At 37.0% G+C, this 19,815-nt stretch overlaps 1 protein-coding gene across 1 annotated transcript; it reads left to right on the top strand.

Annotated features, from left to right (window-relative positions):
• The first annotated feature begins 1,578 nt into the window (after nucleotides 1-1,578).
• BMT2 (base methyltransferase of 25S rRNA 2 homolog) lies at nucleotides 1,579-18,230 on the top strand. Its single transcript, XM_063309438.1, has 5 exons — nucleotides 1,579-1,787; nucleotides 10,927-11,068; nucleotides 12,447-12,611; nucleotides 13,446-13,560; nucleotides 14,394-18,230. Exons 1-5 carry the CDS (start codon nucleotides 1,655-1,657, stop codon nucleotides 15,021-15,023), a joined length of 1,185 nt encoding a protein of 394 aa, XP_063165508.1. The 5' UTR covers nucleotides 1,579-1,654; the 3' UTR covers nucleotides 15,024-18,230.
• Nucleotides 18,231-19,815: the final 1,585 nt, after the last annotated feature.

Genomic DNA, 19,815 nt, shown 5'->3' with positions numbered 1-19,815 from the left:
CTTTCATTGTGGTTTATGCTAAAAAGAAAAAAAAAGCAATTCTTTGTGTAATTGTTGTTGCTGAGAAACAGAACAGAAAATAGTTGGCATGCTGGACAGAATTCCCATTTCTCTGTAACTCACAGGGAGAATAATATCCTTGTTTTAGCCACCAACGCTTTGTGCTATATTGATCAGGAAAGCAATATATGCACTGCCAGCATGTACCATGCAGTGCTTACCCCTGGCTAATTTAGCCATGAGTTACTCTGTTAATTTAAACGTTCTGTGTTTGTACCACACGCTGACATATGAACTAACCCAATGTACTGGGTTTGCAGAACTGCTTAAAGGCAGATTATGTCCAGTGTGTTCTGCAGTGGCTGTTGCTTGCCTGCTAGGAAAGTGAATCTGATCCTTACTATGCCACCACCAGCTTAAGAAGCAGAGCTCAGGTGAGTTGGTGGTAACTGATTGCTCTTTCTGTAATCAACTTTCTGTATTGCACTGGCAGAGGAAAATAGAGAGGGAGCAAACGGGCATCGGCTTGCATTTGTAGGCAAGCATGTGGACCCAGTCTTAGTATCTGTGATACCCAGAGTGCACAAAAAAAAAAAGTGGCAGGAAGAAGGAGGAAAGGAGCTGCTGTAGCCATCTATAATTTGCAGACTTCCCTGTCCATTTCAGAATTAAAAGGGTCATGTATATGAATTGTTCCAGCCTGGAAAAACCTTTCCATTTTATCGAATAACTTCTACTGAAGGAGCAAAGAAGGAAGATTGATATTTTCAGATTAGTCTTTTTATCATCACATCAACAGGCTTCTTTGCATTCAAATAAAAGCCTGGTATTAAAAATTCCTTCTTCAAATTCTTCCCATTAGAGCCCTGTTAGTCTAAGGTAGCCAGAAATCAGCCTGATAGCACCTTTTAAGATGTGCAAATTGTATTAAAAGTCACAAGCTTTCGTGAGCATTTTCTATTGTAAGTACAATGACCATATTTTCTTGGAAAAAATAAAGGACAAACCTGAAAAAGGGGCAAATCTGAAAGAGGCTCGTAAGGATTAAAAATAAAATTGTTTATAACTTAGCTTTACAAAGGAAAATTCAAGAGCAAAACCAAGAAAATAATTAAATAAATCTAAGGACAGCTTTCTGAAATAAAGTTACAGTATGGTCACTGTAACTGTAAGACACATGCTTCCACAATATGTCGATGAAGATTCTCAGTCATCCAGGTGGAAATGTCTGTAGGTTGAGTTGAAAAAAGTGTCTGTAGGTTTGGTTGAAACATTTCAACCAAAAAGAAAAAAATCCAGTTGCCATGACTCAACCTACAGATGCTTCCACAATCTGATAAAGTGAGGTGCAGCTCACAAAAGCTAATGCCTTACAATGAAGGGTGTTAATCTTAAAAGGTGCTATGAGACCCTTTCTGACTCTTCCCATTGGGTACAGCTGGTCCACTCTGAGTCTTAGACTCAAGGGGTCAACAGCAGCAAAAGGCCTTCGGGCGTGAAGACTACATTTCCCAACAGGCTCCGGGGATGCAGTGATCACATGACCCTTCTCATTCGCAAACCTACCCGGCCCGCCGTGCCATAGAGACCGCGGCCGCCGCCCCCTTCTGGGGAAACGGAAGGAGGTAGGTCGCGGAGCGCTACTGCTACCACCATGGAGGTTGAGGCCGGGACCCCTACCCTGTCCTTGCCTCAGCCCCGAGAACAAGAGCGGAAATTGCAGCAGGAGAAGCTCTCCGGGGTGGTGAAGAGCGTTCACCGGCGCCTGCGCAAGAAATACCGGGAAGGTAATACGGTTCGGGTCCTCCTCGCCCCTTTCTCCCCGCAGGGAAGGGGGTCTTCACCGCGGGACGAGGAGGAACGGAAAAGCAGGGCCTGGCTCGCCCTCCTGTCTTGTTCCCCCAACGCTGTGGAAGGGATTTGGGCCTGGGCACCGCCCCCTTTCTTCTCTCAGTCCTGGGACTGGAGGCTGGGCAAAGGAGGAGGGCGGTGGGGCCCTTAGCCTGTGCGGGGGAAAGGGGCTGCGTCCTCCTCTCGTGTAAAAGTGGGAAACGGTAAAGGAAAGACAGAAAACTCCGTGAGCGTTGGAGGTGGTGAGGACGTTATAGTTGAGAATTTCCGGGAAATCGATCATTGGATTTGGGTCAGTCAGAATTTAGCAAGGAGGCTGGAATTCACAATTCGAGGCCATGTCAAAACCACTAATTCTCGTTCCTATAAAGTGCCTTATTCTAAACCACGCATCAATTCCTCTCTTTTTTTTAAGAGTGGCATTTTAACAACAGTTGGCGAATCTTTCAAAAAGAACTACTTGGCTAATTTTAGTATTTCATAGATAGGAGTTTCTTTTATAGGTTGCAAAATCAGACTGCTGATACTCCTTCTAAGAGGTAATAAGTCAGAGATCTGGAAAGGGAACTGCAGGAAGTGTAAAACTTGATTCAAGATCATGGACAAAAATACATGTATATAAGATTATTGGGCTTGAATACAGGGGTTCAGATTTCATTCTGGCAATCCTCTTTGGTTAATCCTACCTGTCAGTAGAACTGAGAGAGTAACAACTATCCCGTAAAACTTTGACCAAGATTTCTTTTAAAGACAGCCATTTATCTTGGAATTTTGTGGAGTTGTGGAACAAATCCTTTTGTGTAGTTCAGTTTTATTCTTTATTTGAGGGTATTTCAGCCTGACCACTTGAAAAATTCATAGCCATTTAACTGACAAATTAGGGTAGTCTTGAAAGCAGAACAAAAGAATAATGTAATGCCTATTCTTCCTTGAACAAATATTATGAAAATGAGGAAGTTTCTCATAGTTTCTGAAGCGGTCTTTGACAAGACTCTTCACCACAGCAGTAAAATGCTTCAAAAAATAGCTAGAAATATATGCGGGTGAAAGAGATGAAAGGACTAGCACATACTCTGTACAAGACCAACTCTGCTGATTGCAGATTCTTACGGTTTTTTTCCCCAAACTGGAAGTAATTCTTTTCAGCTTTAATGTTGAAAGGCATTGATCAATGGCAAGGGGGCATATCTACTTTGGTAGATGTATTCAATTTTTGGGAAAAAGACTATGTATTGGAAACCTCAAGGTTGAACTACAGCACTTGCAATGCACTCTTCATGGGACAGCCCTTGAAAACATTCTGCAAACTGTCACTGGCTCAGAATGTGATAGCATGAGTAAGGAGTGGAACTTCAACAATTGCACTAGTCAGTAGTTGCTTTCTGGGCCCAATTTAAGGCATGTATCAGAACAGCCTTTGGTTCCTGCGACAGATTCTATCTTTTCCATGACAGGGTCCATATTATGGGTTAATTTGTCATTGAAGTTGAGGCTGGCTTTTTAAAGTTTAGAAGCCAGCTTAAGACCATAATTTTAGTCAGGTTTTGAGGAATTTTTATATTGATGGTTTAAATTGTTTTTATTAATTGCATTGTTTTCATTGTGAATGCTTAGAGTGACTGGGATTGGCAGCATATATATGATTATATCAAATAAATGTCACTCAGTTTTTTAAGAAACCTTTAGAAACAACTTACTCATACTCAGTGTATTTGCAGTGATAGGACTCTTTGTCAGGATGAAGGTCAGCTAGATAATCTTGTATGCTACCTGATAAACTAATTATTAGATAACATGTTTATTTTAGCTGATTTCCTAGATAAAATTGGTTCAGCTGTAGCTGAAAAGTAGTCCCATGGTTTAAAATATATCGGTTTCCTGTTTCTAGTCTTAATTTATTGTTGCCTTTCGTTGTCTTATATTCTATTTGCTTCTTAATGATATGTTTTGAAAGAGGGAAGATTATAAGCAGTGTGGGGTGGGCAGGATTTGTACCTGAAAATAGTTTATAACAGTAGTTGTAAATCTTCTAGATTGATTACTAATGTAGTCTTTTACATGGTTATTCAAAAATAAGCCTTGTTTAATTCAGTAGGCATAATCCAGAGTGAGTTTTAAAATGAGATCCTTGATACATTTATAGCTACATATAGTATATGTTTAAATTATATGTAAACACTTACCAGCAAGAGTTTATATACATATGTAGCTCATCTACAATGGACATATATTATAGTTTTTATTTTGCTAACAAATGCGTAAATATTAAAAATACATGCAATAGTTTTGTTAACAAAGCAAACCTATAAGGGGAAATTATTATATGACAGCTTGAGAGAATTTTAACAATTCTGCTACTATTAACTTCATTATGTAGGCAAGTATTATCCCTAATAGCCCTAGTTCTGGAATTTCATACTGAAATAAGATGTTTTTCCCCCCATGTTAGGGGCAGAAATCTAAGTTTTAAAGATGGCTTTTGATGACTAGTTGAACTAAAATATTCAGAACTTATTTCTATTTGGTGGATTAAATGAAGGCTATAAAATATAATCAGAGTTGTTCCACTACTAAATAAATCTTAGAGTGGTGTAAGTATTAGCTATTACTTTTTCCTCTCTGTATGTCTTGTTCTCTGTGGAAGTCCTCTAAATGGAGTGCTATAGCCTTCTTGTATCCACTGGCCAGAATCCTCCCACTGCCCCAGACCATCTCCCTTTTCTCACTGGTAATCTGTGACAAGCTGACTGTCAGTGTGTGTGGGGAAGCAGGGCTCAGGCAGTGAGTGGGTTCTGGCCAGCTGACTTTCGCTACATGCAGAGAGGGAAGTCTGAAGTGGTGAGCAGGCTCTGGCCAGCTGAATGCTGGTACACTTGAGGAGATTTCTCACAGCCTGCTTGGCACCTCAGCCCCTCCTCCCTATATGCATTAATGGTTAGCTTGCCAGAACTGCGCCTGCTTGCCCCTTCAGCATCTGCCTTAAATGGTAATTATATATTTAATTTTGTATTATATGTTTTAGTGTAAATTTACATACCCAATTATTATTTTACTCATTGAAGAACATGAACTCCTTTGTTTTTAAAGATGAAAACATAGGGAAAGGGTGTTCGTTTAACTGGATGTTCCCCGTGCTTTCTGAACATTTTCAGAAAGTTTGACAAACATTGCTATAAATTATCATGTATACTGATAAATACAATATAACTTAAATTAGCAATAACTACTACTTAAAGTATACACCATTTCCTTAGAAGTAATTAGTTCCCCATATACATTGCAAGATTCTTCTGTGCACTATATTAGGGTTTCCCTGCAATTGGTGTTCATGGTAAAAGCTCCTTCCATTTCTGTCCACTAATTTCTGCAATTAGGTAAATTCTGAATAGGCTTGTTTTAGTGCCACATTTTTGGAAGCAGAAAGAAGTGATTATATGATTTCATAGTATTTTTTTTCTTACAGGTATTTGCTATAAGTAGTAGGCACTTAAAATCAACCCAGTTATTGTCTGCTATAAGCTTTTCTGATATTCTTTATTACTGATCCTGAGATTCTAATGCAGGGCTGCCATATCAGGGCTGCAAAAACAGTTTTTCTGTATCTGTTTTTTTATCATCTAGCAGTCATCTGGATTTTTTGCAGCCCAGATCTGGTAGCCCTATGCTAATGAAGAAAAACTTAAAAGCAAACCAAAAAGAGAAGTTCTCATCTTGTTCTTTGACAATACCTTTAGCTCTGCAAGCCTGAGGCAGAGCAGAGAATGGAAAATTTCAGTTCATTATATAGTTCCGTAAACCATTGGTGAGCTGATCTTTTTAAGCAAGAGGAGATGAGTATAGCTTCCATTATGAACTGAAGTAATTTGTTTCCGAATAATATAACTATGAAGATGCCAAAGGAGTGCACTCTATTTATTATCTTTGAAAAGTAGTAGTAAAAAGAAATTATGGCAGTCTTGAATCCTAACAAGCCCATGCAACAGGTATTTTCTGAAGTTCTTATTACAGTGACACTGTAGCAATGTTTTTGTAATATTTTCTTTTCATGTGTCCTGGTATTGCTTGCTTTGGGTTAGGTTGCTAGATTTATTTTTTTACACATGAAACAGTGGTATTTAGAATCTTAATGATTTGATTTATTTGCTGGTAGAAATGTTGAAGATTCTTTCAGTACTGAATTTGTATTTTTATTGAAAATATATAATAGTTAACTGCCTAGAGTCCCTCCTTTTGGGGGGAGTTGGGCAGTAATAAAAAATTGATAAATAAATAAATAAAATATTTAAAGTGGAAAGAGTAGTTGCCACTTAAAATGTATATTGTATATTAATGAGGGGGTTTTGTCACTTAACAAATTTGGCTTCTGGCTTTTTATAAGTTTCATCTGATGATGGTCTGTCTTTCTATTTTCTCTGTATGCTTCTACAGTGTCTTCATGGAAACTTGTTGCTATGAATGAGTTTATTAAGTTGCCTAATGAATAGTATGACTCCTAAGATTATAGTGTATACACAGATACTATCTGCATATAAACCATGCTTACAACTGGATAGCTTCTTCCTGTTAAATGCATTGAAGATAATAGGTTCAGAGGTTTGATATTAATCGTGACCTGAACTTTCTGGAAAGTTTTTGGTAATTTTCCACTTCCTGAAATGATGGAAAACTTGATGTTTGTTTCACTCCATGGAAATAAACAAAACTAAAATGTCATGCTAAATTTTAGTGTTACAGTTATTTGCCAAAAGCAGATGAACAAAAATACTTCATTCAGAGGAGAAAAACATGTTTAAATGTTCCGTTCAAATCAATTCAGTTCTTGGAATTTATTTATCTGAATATAAACAAATATCTTTACACATAAATCAATAGCATGCACTTCTCTAAAAGTTGACATTTTAAGGTAGAAAATCAGCTACTGAAAAATCTTCACATTTTAACTTTTCAAAAGCTCTTTAAATAAATAACTTCTGAATAAATCTATGAGAAACTTAATTAGCATTTAACTATTCTGGTCACTAACTTTATTTTTCTTTTAGTCATTCTTTAAATTACTAATTAGTTTTATAAAACCAGACATTTTAAAGTGGAAAAAATTGTTCCACATAACTGAATATTCATGCTGGCCTACCTGCTTTTCTGGGAATTTAAATCTGATAATGTTTTAAACTAGGTATAAAATTACACATAAATAATCAGAGCTGAAGGTAGTAGTTTAGAGAGCATGTAGTTGGCTTATTCTTCACAAAGGTCTTGTCCTGACACTGCCCTTTATGAAGTGGCTGTGCATGCTCTCTTAGTGCCAAGGACAATTTCTGAAGCAGTTGCCCAAGCCTTGCAAAAGACTCAACTGCTTTAATGATTCAAAGAGAGTTGTTTCATTTATCTGTTGTGCCTTGTGAAGTATCTCTTTTGAACACTTTGACCAGCCCTATTTTAGAGTCATACTGTCTCTGGTTCTAATTGTACTGTTAAATTATCATAACTAGTAGCCACTGATAACCCTATGTTCTACCAATTTGTCTATGTTCTACCAATTTGTCAGGGATGCTCTGTTCTCTCAGCTACTCAAAGGCCAAAGAACCCCAGTTTCTGACAGGAGAGAGAGTGTCTGTAGAAAAATTCCCTTGAAGTGAGAGTCCAAGCAGGAAAAATGTGCCAACCCCCTTGGAAGTTCTTAGTAAAAGGAAGTACCACTGAGAGTAGGAAAGTGACAGAGCAGGATTTTGAAAAGGGTGGGTCATTGTACAGAGCCTTTGTTAACATCTCTTTTCTGCATAAATGTTTCTGGCTTTATATTTTACTGCTCATATGGTGTAAATTTCTACAGGTCAAACCAACTGTGCCATTCTCTTTTACAGGTGTTTGGGGAAATGTATATACATTAAATGAAAGGGGTTAAGCAGGATCTTGGAGAGTCCAAGATGCCGTCATCAGCAAGACTTTAGGGAATGGGGTAGAGAACGAATTAGTTTATCACTGATTATAATAAAGCTATAAGATAGCTGTAATTTGACCAGCCTGGCTCCCTGCCAGCAAATCTTGTATGGACATGCTCAGCTCCCCTTTTTCTGGTGCTGTTAGCACAGAATGGATAAGAAAATTCATTCATGATATGATCATGGATGAAAGAGGTAACCTGGTTTACATTACTGAGAACAAGCTACTAGAGGCAGTCTTGACCCAGTTCTGCCGAGCCACATGCTTGGTACGGGACCAACATATGCCAGAAGGAAGGGAAGCAGGGATTGAATTTATCAGAATTTTCTCTCTCATCTTTTTGAGGTTTGGAACTTTGCTGCCCATCTTTCCTGTCAAAGGCAGTTGTTGAAATGGTCTTGGATAAACTTAGTACAGCTTTTCTGGAAACTTTCATATCAGCATTAAGGTTGACAACTAATTCAATTGTGCCATGACAACCATAGATTATTGGAGTAGGGGAAATAGGAACAGATTAGATTAGAAGTGAATGGGTAATTCATAGTATGAGCATCACTCCATTTGCATGAAAAGATCATTACTGGTGGAATTTAAACTGTCAGGGGACCAGTTAAGATGGTTTACCCTTGGAGACATACGGAATCTGAGGACTTAATTAACATTCTCAGATGACATAGTTGGTAGTTCACAGCATTGGACTTATAGTGGTACAGTGGGCAGAGAATGGGCATTGATGCTATTGTTCCTGAGTACTTCTCCCATTACGGATAGCCTAGAATGCTCTTTTGGTTTGCTGAAGAACTGTGTGCAGTAAAGCAAAAATCATTAGTCTGCTAGAATAAAGCTTGTAATGAATATGACTAAGCACAAGTCAAAACACCTCTGCCTATTATGTTGCAGCGATAGCAACAAAAAGTGTTAACTTCTCTGCCATTATTACATCTTCAGACAATAACCCAGCAAAACCTCCTTGGGTGGTAGGTTGCTGCTCCAAGTTAGTCCTGAGGCAGACTCAGCATATCACCCAACAGTTTACTGTAATATATTTGTGAAGCATTTTGAAGATAAAATCATCCACATCTGCTCTAAATTGGCCCACATAATTACTGCACATAAGTTTATGTGAGCATTAATTTGTTTTTGTGGCCAGATTGTTGTTGGGGAGGATTGGCAAGCTACCTTTTCTCTAATAATTTGCCCAGTATGACTGTTAAGATCTAGTAGGGATGGTTGCGTTTTTTTGAACTGTAGGGTCACTACCAAGAGTGACAGTCATTGATTTCTGTCTGGCTCCATTGTGCTTAATTAGTGACAGCCCCACAGGGTTTGTTTTTCTTCCTCCAGTGTCTACATGAAGCCACTTGGGCGTGGTAGTTCAGATATTTGATATCAGTATGCTTATGGTATCTCTTCTTTCCATCTTAATCAGGAGAGATTGTGCAGGTATTTAACAGTTGCCTGAAGACTGAGAAAGTGGGTGCAGCCCAGAAACTGAAGCTGTATATATATGGAAACACTATGAATAGGTAGTTCGGAGGCCTGGGAATTAAAAAGGTGGCCTGTTTTGGACAATATAGGGTATTCTTTTTGAAGGGCTTGATGCAGAGCAAGGGGTTCTCCTTAGCTGCAGTCTCTGACTTGATGCATTAGGGACTTCAGTGACAAGGAGGACTTGTGCCTATGCTTAGCTGGTTTGCCAGGTTATGACCTATTTGGATTGGGATAACCTACCCTAAAAACCTGACAACTGGATTACTGCAATATACTCCACATGGGATTATCCTTGAAGATTATCTGGAAGCTACAGCTGATGTAGAATGCAGCATCTGAATTGTTAAGCTGGGCAACTACATGGGGCCATCTGAAAAACACTGCCCTTACTGCTTATGCAGTACCAGGCCCAATTTAAGATACTAACTTTCATGTATAACACTCTAAATGTGTGAGGAGTCAAATATTCTTTAAAAATTGCTCTCCCAATACCACCCAACTCCTGCATTAAGATCAGGTGGGGAGCCGTTTGTCTTTTCACTAAAGGGTTCAATTCACAGTGTGGTGATAAGGAGTAGGGCCTTCAAGGTGGCAGTTCCCAATTACGAAACTTGTTCCTGTGTCTCCACACTGTGTTCTTTTAATCGACAGCTGAAGACATACCTATTCAGTTGGCTGTAGTGAACAATTGCTTCAGCTTCTTAGATTTTTTTAAATGAACTTTGTTTTAATTTTCATACTTTTTAAAGGATATTTTATTTGTTTTGTTTACAATTGTTTTTATTCTTTTGAATGCTGCATGGGCCACACAGGGAAAATAGATAAAAATCTCAATAATACTTTCTTTTAAGTGGGCAGCCCCCATCTGTACACACACACTCGTGTGTGTATATGATTATTCTCCCACACACATAAACAGATACAAACACTGTTCAGTGGAACCTGTTACTTCATAGTGCTCCTACTTTGTTAAGTCAAACAGTTTTGGTTGGTTGTAGGTGAAGGCCAAACTGAGCTGTGGAAGTCTGCCATGTCAAGTTACCTGTGAGTACTTTGAAGTGACAGCTCCTAATCATAGGCCTGAGGAATAGTGCCTTAGCTGAGCCTGAGATTCTGCATCCTTACTATACAATCTTCAGTGTCAATTGCACCAGTGTGATGAGAGGTTTCAAGAAATGGTGGTTAGAGAGTAATAGTTTGTTGTATTAATAATTTGGTACACGCAGTTTGCCTGCTTAGTCAGCAAAACAAGTAGAAATTTCTGATTAGGGAATTATAGGTCTTTTATCAGGCATGGGGGGGGAGCATGAAGGAATGACTTCTATTTTTTAAAATTCTTCACTTCAGAAATCATGGCACAAAATGTTTCAGGCATGAACAATCGTAAAGGGAAACACTCTCACAAGGAAAGTGCTTTTTACAGATGATGTCCTAATGGATATATTCTTATCCTCAAGTGAGCCTGGGAAGGGGTAGAATTGTATGGATCAGTTGCTTTATAACATCACATTACAGTGGGTTTTGTTAAATAGGAAATGTATGGAGTTATACTGTATCCTGCCTCATTGTGATGATTTCTTTCACAGTGAAGTTTTAATAGTTGCTCCCATAATTATGTTTGTTTGTGTGTGTGTTTTTGTTTAGTGGGTGACTTTGATAAAATATGGCGTGAACATTGTGAGGATGAAGAAACTCTCTGTGAATATGCCGAGGCAATGAAAAACCTGGCAGATAATCACTGGGCTAAAACTTGTGAAGGAGAAGGTCGCATTGAATGGTGCTACAGGTAAATATTTACATAATCTAATGAAAGGAAATACTATTTATTATTGAAAATGCTTCTCTCACAGGCTTTTTGGAAGTTACTGGGAGTACTATAAATTTCCAGTTTCATGGGATATGTTTTGCAGGATATGGAAAAGGTGCTTGAGGAGGTCCAACCATCCACCTATATTCTTAACCCTATCTTGATTATTTTTAATCAAGCTGAAAGGGATGGACTGAATGGGTTCAAAAGGTTAACAGTGCCTGATAGACAAAAATCCATCAGTGGTAAAGTAGAAATTTGTGAGACACTCTTGAGGAAAGCCTCACTGGACCTAAATGTTAATAACAACAACCAATTGTGAATTTTCTGTTTTTAGCCTAAGTATATCATGAGAATGATGCTAATCCAGTTCTAAGTATTCTTGAATAAAATAGATTATCTTTACCAGAAATAAACTGAGAAAAACTGATACCCTCCACATCTTTTTTTTTTACTACATTGTCCCAATTCTTGGCTTTTGGTTTTACTTACTTGAGTTGAAATTCTAAATATATGGAGAGTATCAGATTGCCTACTCCTGATCAAAACTTAATACAGTATGTATTAGGCTTAGCTTCAGCACAAAACAAAGTTAATGGAAAGATCTCTATTCAGAGAGAGATTGGGATGCTGTGATAATGTTGACTTTCTGTAACCTTTTGGCAGCTTTCAGTACCAATGACTATAATATCCTATTAATCCAGTTCTGTGGATTAGGATTGAAAGCCATGAGGATCCAGTTTTACTTGCAAAGTTGGTTTCAGAAGTAATTGGGAACTTGTGTTTTACCCTGTGGCACTGGACATGTGATGTCCCACAGGATCCCATACAGTATTGTCCTTCATGCTTTCTAATATGTATATCAAGCCCTTAGTAGAACTATGAGCTCTGTAGCATAGACATAGGAATTCTGTAGTCTTCATCCTGCAATCATATTAAAGAGTCTTCATTTCAGAACTGACAGTTTGATCACTGTTTTTAATTCCTAGATGAAATAAATACGTTTTCTAGAAAGAGTAACTTGCCATAGAAAATAGCACTGAAGATGCAGGATGCAGACAAGGGAAAGAAAGATGATGAAGGATGAAGTGGGACAGAGGGGAAATGGTGGTACATGCAATTCTACAGGACTGTGTGGGTCACCAGAAGAATTACACAGTACTGAACAGTTTCTGCAGTTATTTTAGCATTAGCTTAAATCCATTTGTTAATTTTATATGCATTCTCATGAAGTGTAATTAGTTTAAATTACACTATCTTAATATGGAATAATTATTGTGTTTTAAATCTTGGGTGTAATAGGATACCATAGGAACATGGTTTTTTAAAAAAGCTGTCTTTGCCTTTCTGCCTTAAGTGTATCCCGGGAATATTTTCAAAATGGTGGAAAACGGAAAGCACTGGAAAAAGATGAGAAAAGAGCAGCTCTTGCTACTAAAAGCATTCAAACCACAAGTGTTCATTCAAGTTCAAAAATGGAGGTTTCTACTGATAATTCAAGCCATAGTTCTATAATGGATGAGTAAGTGTCTAATCATGGTGTGATTATATATAGGGAGTTAATTTTTGTATCATACTTTGAATTTATTAATTTGGGTAAATAGGACTCTTAAGCATTACTGTGCTTATTATATTAGTTAATTGTGTCATCTAGCTTTCCTGTTTAAAACCAGTGTGATTTAAATGCTTAGCTTTGGTTGGTTTATATCCTCTCATAAAGCCTATACAACAGACTTATACAACCAGTTACTCTTTCTTGTTGGTTGTGTAGCTCTCTAACAACAATAAAAAATATTACTGCTATCAAACTAAAGTTTGATATCAGAGTTCATTGGGGAAAACCATGACAGTTAAAACTGGTATAAAATTAGTAGGTTAGGTACATATTTCATATAGCATGGCTATAATGTATTGTATAGAATTAAAATATCCCAAAGTAAGCAGCCAGTTTAGATGAAAAATATAAAGCAGACATTTTTGTTAGAACTCATTGTGTAGGAATAATACCTATTTAACAAATAGCTGCATACATTAGAACTTGGAAAATATAGATTTTTCTTGTTACATACACAGTAGCTAAATCTGATGCCATGTTGCCAAATGTGTATCTCATGAGCCAGAAGTTCACTGAATGTTCCCTATCTTTCTAAATTTGACATGTTGTATAATCTATTGTTTAAATAAAAACCCAGTTCAATCATTACCTCGCTGACTATCTGCAAGATCAAAAAGGTTCAATTATTTCTATGCAAATCTTATTCTAAAACTGTAATGTATTTCCTACTTTGAGCAGAATTTCTGTGATTAAGGTTGTGGGGTTTTGGAGGTAGATTTCATTTTTTTTCCTTCCATTTAGATTGCTACATCCTTCAGGAAAGATAAGATTACTTGATGTTGGCAGCTGTTTTAATCCATTTTTGAAGTTTGAAGAGTTTTTGACTGTTGGTATTGATATTGTCCCAGCTGTTGAGGTATGAAAAAATAACAGTGCAACTTGTCCCAAAAGCAGATAATAAAATCATAAAATGTATTGTTTTATTTAAAAAACCTAAAATTAGTAATAATAATGCATATATCTCTTACAATTTTCTTTTGATTAATACTGCTAGAGTGCTTTTTATGTAGAGAGAAAGTGCATGTATTAATAAATAGTTAAGTCCAAAGTATGGACACACGACTGACAACTTCAGCTTTACTACAGTATATCTAAACCCATTCCTTAGGTTATAGTATGGTTAATGCTTGAGTACTCAGTCATATACTTTGGATTTAACTACTGGATTTGCTATATGTTCTGGATTATTATTTTCAGTTTCATAGTTCATTGTTTCTCATGCTTCATAAAGTAGCATATCGTTTGGAGGGAAGGCCAAGGTCCATAATTAACAAAACAGTCAGCTTACAAAACAAGACTTTATGTTTTACTCTTCCCATCCAGCCTCCTCTCCTCCCCCCACAAATCTCTGCCCTGTAGAGTCTCTGAGACTCCAGAGCAGATTTTGAGAGTATAGCAGGGTTGAAGGAGAAATTGTTCCCCTCTCAGTTCTGTTCACAAAAAACAGGAAATAAAATCCATTCATAAAATATGTATTTTATTACATATTTCTTTTTCTTCATATAGGCAAAAACACACTACTAAAACCAATGGATGCTGCTTGCTTAACTTAAAAAATATTTTACCTGGGTAAAAATGTAATTGACTGACTAAAAGTTCTATTACTGGTTTTAAGAATTCTTTAACAGAGTTATCATCTTACTTACTTGTACACCAAGTATATCATTGTATCTGTATTTCTTCCCCCAGAGTGTCTACAAATGTGACTTTTTAAACCTTCAGATTCATCAGCCTCTTCAGCTTGCACAAGATGCCATTGATGCTTTTTTGAAACATTTGAAAAATCCTATTGATTCCCTGCCTGGAGAACTATTTCATGTTGTGGTCTTTTCCCTCCTCCTTTCTTATTTCCCCTCACCCTATCAGCGATGGATATGTTGCAAAAAGGCCCACGAACTCCTTGTATTAAATGGATTGCTCCTTATTATCACTCCTGACTCTTCCCATCAGAATCGCCACGCTATGATGATGAAGAGCTGGAAAATTGCTATAGAATCTTTAGGTTTTAAACGTTTCAAATACTCAAAGTTTTCTCATATGCATTTGATGGCCTTTAGGAAAATCTCACTGAAAACAACAAGTGACTTGGTGAGCAGGAACTACCCAGGGATGCTATACATTCCCCAGGATTTCAACACTGTGGAAGAGGAGGAATTTTCTAATAATTCCTGCTATATCCGATCAGATGTTGAAGATGAACAACTGGCCTGTAGCTTCATGGAGCTTCCAGATGCTCCTTATGACTCAGACTCTGGGGAAAGCCAGGCTAGCTCTATACCCTTCTATGAACTGGAAGATCCTATATTGCTTCTAAGTTAATATAACAATTAAAATCTGCTTCAGAGTCCAAATTCCCTTTCCTATAAAACTAATTTTGCTAAATCGACATCTGCTCTGCACATGAAGCATTTACAAAAAGGAAATGCTAAAGGTTTTGAGAACTATTACTATTTTTTGGTACTTGCAAATTTTAAAATGTATTCTTGTATTGAAAAATTAACGTGTTTTATGCAGAATGGCTCGTCATGCCATAGCATGAACAGGGTTTACTTAGTAATATTCTAGAAAGGTACCATCCTCTTCCAGTGCTGTGAACTGTGATTCTGCATTCTATGCTGATGTGCCCTGGTTTAATACTTTTAATCCATTTGGTTGAGATTCGTGATAGCATTTCTCAGATTTGCACAAAAAGAGATGATATGCACTGTTAAATGTCTAAGAAATATGTTTAGAAAGCTTTGTTAGCCTTGAACTTGAACAAAAAAACGTTTTGCTTGAGTTAATGTTGATCTGGTGAATGAAAATAACTGCAAAATGACTTCATTTAAGTTGTATTTGCAACTGGAACACTTTCACAAAATACAGATGCTGTTACCCTTGCAATTCATGGAATGATATATAATACACATAAGCATAAACAGGTTTTTTAAATTACCTCACAACTAGTGTATTCTTGCCATTGTTTTGATTACACTGCTTTACCATGTTTTCTGAATCAAACTATTGAAGTAGGAAAACTAGATAACACTGCTGATGTTGTATAATTTGATAATTCTAGCAATGAGAATATATGGAATTGGGCCTGATCCTAAACATATATAAGTCCCTGTTTGCTTTTGTCTTATATAAACATATAAACATATAATGGGAGAAAATAGAAGATTGTTGCCTACTTCTATGTCTAGATGCCAGATTAGATAGCTAATCTGTATTTGAATATGATGTTCAAAGGTCATTCTAGTTAAAAATGAAGTGTAAGATTTTGTTTTAAGAACAACCCCAGCTTTTCCGTTCTTAGCTGCCCCAGGACAGTTATATTCAAATAGTTAAGGATCACTTCCTGACTTAATAACTGATTAAATGCATTTATGCTTGCATATCTGAATGAGGGTGCAGCCAATATATTTTGGAATATACAAATAAACAGCTAAAAGGCAAAATAGTTCTACAGTTTCAGAAATGGCAATATTGATATTAACCATCCATTTCAGAAATGCCACTGCACAGTTTGAAAGCAAAGTGTTTATTTATGGAGGGGGGGTTAAACAACAATGCTTTACCACTAAATTTTTGCACTGATGTTTCACAACTGACTTTTAGATTTGCTTTTTACCTTGTGTGTCGAGTAATTCATGGTATAGTATTGCTTTGCATATAAGTATTTTTAAAAGTTCATAAACATTCAAATTGCAGTGCTGATAATAACCATACTAAAGTTAGCCTAATGAGTATAATCTGAAATAAATCAGTTTTGTGGGACAGAAATAGACACAGTAGTATTTTAGGCAAGACAGGAAAGGCTAGGCTACCAAATCTGCCTTTTCTAATGTCTCCTATGCATTTAAAAAAATATATGTCTTTTGGCCTTAGCTTTAGGCAGTTAAGCTGGAAATATTCTCTCCAATTACCCCAAAATCTTTTTATATAGCATTCCCAGGCTCAAGGATTATTCTCACAGCAAGACTGAAGGTAACTAGTATTAAATGCTAGAAACGCTAGCGTTGCTAGAAACCAATCTTAGTGTAGTCTAAGATTAGTGCAATCTATCAATTCCAGAACCCAATCTTAGTGCAGAAAAGTGGTGTAGTTTCCCTTACACCAGTACTACAACTCCAGCTTTTCATCTAATCTTCTATAGGCTTGTGATAAAGAATCACACTTCTGATTTATATTTTGTTAATCCTTACCTAAATGCATTCACTGGTGAAATGTGAACTAAGGAAAGGATGGCCGTTTCCAGCTCCTAAATCAGATTGGCAAACCACTTACCCCACATATAAAGCAAAACTGGGGTGTGGATGAGCTACAATTTGTAAAAACGGTGCTAGAAAGCTCGCAGCCAACATGCCACATCTAAGCATGGGAGGCTTTTCAAATAGCCTTTGAAAAAAACTATTTGCTGGTCAGGCAAAAGTTGCCTACTTCTAGTTAAAGATTCCTTTTAACTAGAATTAAAAGCTTTCTCATTTTAGTATTGTTGGAATAGTTTAAAAATATGTTAGCTTTATCCCTCTTCCCATAATATTGTTTCCTGTTTACGTATCCAGAATATGCATGATGTACTGTTTAATTAGCAAAAAGTTCTCAAAACTTCATAGTATGATGCATTTATGTTGTGTGTATGTATGTGGTAATGTCATTGTTTTCCAGCTCATTCTGATGCCTAATCCAGGTCAAGATATACGTAGATGAAATAGCTTCAAGTTTGAAGGGTAGATATTGGCCAGTAATACCTGGTGGCTTGGTGAAAAGTATGTTGTTTTTCCTGAATGTTTGTGGGTATGGTGATATTTTAAACTACTTGCTATGTTTTACTGGATGTATTTTCACTGGATATACAAATTTCAAGACAGCTGTGTAGATCTGTCAGACTTTCCAAGATCCTAGGGTTAACAAGGAAGATACCCTTTCCAAATATACCACAAAATGTTACATTTTTTTCTCTTAAGTTCTCAGAGAAAGCACATCAGGAGAAATGTATATCAACAGTTTTCTGAGTAGTGTTGATGTATACTATTTCATTCAGTTTGCCTTTAATGATCAAGAGAACAAAACTGCCATTATTACATTAGTAATAGAGAATTAGAGAATATAAAATATTTTATAACAAAAGCCATAATAGTGCTTGGTTATATTTATACACAATCTTGAGAGCAACTGTTTATACAGATCAGTAATAACATAATACCAAAAAAGGGATTCCTCCCATATCAACCAAATAATACCTTGCTCTGGAAGACACTGAGTTAACACATTCTGTGGCTTGCTTTGTTGGTTGTACCCTGGTTTTTGGTTTTTAAATCTGTTTACAGTTCAGTGTACTGTTGGAATCTAGCCAATTGTAGCTTATTCAACAACTGAGATTAAACTGGCTTGTTACACTATGTGGTACCTCTTTGGAAACATGATTAACCTTCAATTGTTCTTTAGGCGTTTCCTATTTCTATGTTTGAAAAGTATTGATAGCAAGCATCAATTACAATTCAATCTTGTGTATTTGCTCTTCATTAAAATGTTGAACTCTTATGTACTTCCAGCATCTATGAACAAGTTTGCCTTTTGTCATTAGACTAGTTTCTACTGCTTTTGTTCAAATTGTTATAAATTTTCAAAGAGAAATGACACTGAGTTGTCATGTTTAAACTATTTGCAAAGTGATACAATGAATTTGTAAAGTGTTCAATGCAGCAGTCTGTTTCTCATTTTAAAAGTAGTTTTCAGTTCATCTGTTACTGCTGGTGGGTACTATTGAAGGATGGCTTGCTAGCTGCTCCTTTCTTTGAATAGAAGTGCACAGCTTGCTACTGTATGGCAGGGATAGGGACTCTCTGGGTCACATGTAGCTCCAATGTACCACCAAAATTCAGGAGACAAAATAGCCTAGTTTTGGCTGTGTGTGCATGCTGCTTTTTATTAAAATTTACAATGAGAATAGGAGTGGAAAGCTGCTTCATTTCATCTGGCCAGTTTTTCTTCCAGAAAATCCCATTCCATTTCTCTCTCTCCTGGTAAAATTACTTGTGGTTGAAATGCTCCTGACAAATTATTCTATGGATTAGAGCAGGGTTTCTCAACCTGAGCAACTTTTAAGATGTGCTGGCTGGGGAATTCTAGGAGTTGTAGTCCAAACATCTTAAAGTTGCTCAGATTGAGAAACCCTGGATTAGAGCATTGGATCTCTTCCTGTCCTTTGGATTGCGGCACATCCCACTGATGCTGTATGTGTCCTGGCATCCTATACTCTTGCCCTAAAGGTGGTTTTCTTTCTCTCCTGGGTGAGGTAGAGGACACATAAGGAAACTACTGTGTATATTGCTATCAGTCATGTACATGAACTCTCACAGTGCTACCCTTGTAATAAGACTACAATTCTATTAACTGTAGGAGCTCAGCAAGTTCAATTAAGTTCAGCTTACCTATGTTGGCTTCAGGAGTTGGGGGCTTAGTTGTGACAGCATAACCTTGAAGAGGAGGTGCTCAAGAAAGCATTGCAATGTACATTTTTAAAAAAAATATTGAGGCTATTTTCCAACTGCTGGTTTGAAGTCACACAGATTGGCATACGTTTGATTGTCCAGCTCGTTAAGATAATCTTTTGAAGCTTACATAACAGATTGTGCTGAACAGCGCTATGCTCACTGGTGAGTGGGTAGTTGTGACTATGAGTACTGGGCTACAAGGAGCAACTAGCCATATTCATTTAAATATCTTCACATACTGATATTAAAAGGGGCAAGGAAAGAACCCAGTTCTAGAAGTCAGATATTGAAAAAGAATTGCAATATTGACCAGTGATTAAAAGGAAAGAGGCATGATCATGTTCTGGATACATCTATGGTTGTTGCAACACCTAGAAGCAGATGACCTAGCTGTCCCCAAAGGCTACAAGGTAGCATATGTTTTACTTCCTTTGTTGTGGTACTCAGTATGTCAGTTTAAGCAAAACTCTGTTTCCAATCAGGCACACCAAGACAACCAAAGTTTAGTTAAATTCTGAGCTGGAAATTAAGGTCACATTGTATGATCAAACAGTAATATGGAGGTTTCTGGAGCATACTGGTGTGTTTTTAAACTGCAAATAGAAATGGCCCTCTGTGCACAGGACAATGGC

This window comes from Candoia aspera, chromosome 7 (assembly GCF_035149785.1).
Source record: "Candoia aspera isolate rCanAsp1 chromosome 7, rCanAsp1.hap2, whole genome shotgun sequence".
Classification (NCBI taxonomy): domain Eukaryota; kingdom Metazoa; phylum Chordata; class Lepidosauria; order Squamata; family Boidae; genus Candoia; species Candoia aspera.
Note: the sequence above shows the minus strand (reverse complement) of the source record. Positions and strands in the feature narration are given on the sequence as shown.

What these genes read in the sequence shown, in the direction of transcription:
- BMT2 (XM_063309438.1), top strand. Translation starts at nt 1,655, where the DNA reads ATGGAGGTTGAGGCCGGGACCCCTACCCTGTCCTTGCCTCAGCCCCGA. An exon ending in CGCATTGAATGGTGCTACAG is followed by an intron (nt 11,069 to 12,446) that starts GTAAATATTTAC and finishes TTCTGCCTTAAG; the next exon opens with TGTATCCCGGGAATATTTTC. An exon ending in CATAGTTCTATAATGGATGA is followed by an intron (nt 12,612 to 13,445) that starts GTAAGTGTCTAA and finishes CCTTCCATTTAG; the next exon opens with ATTGCTACATCCTTCAGGAA.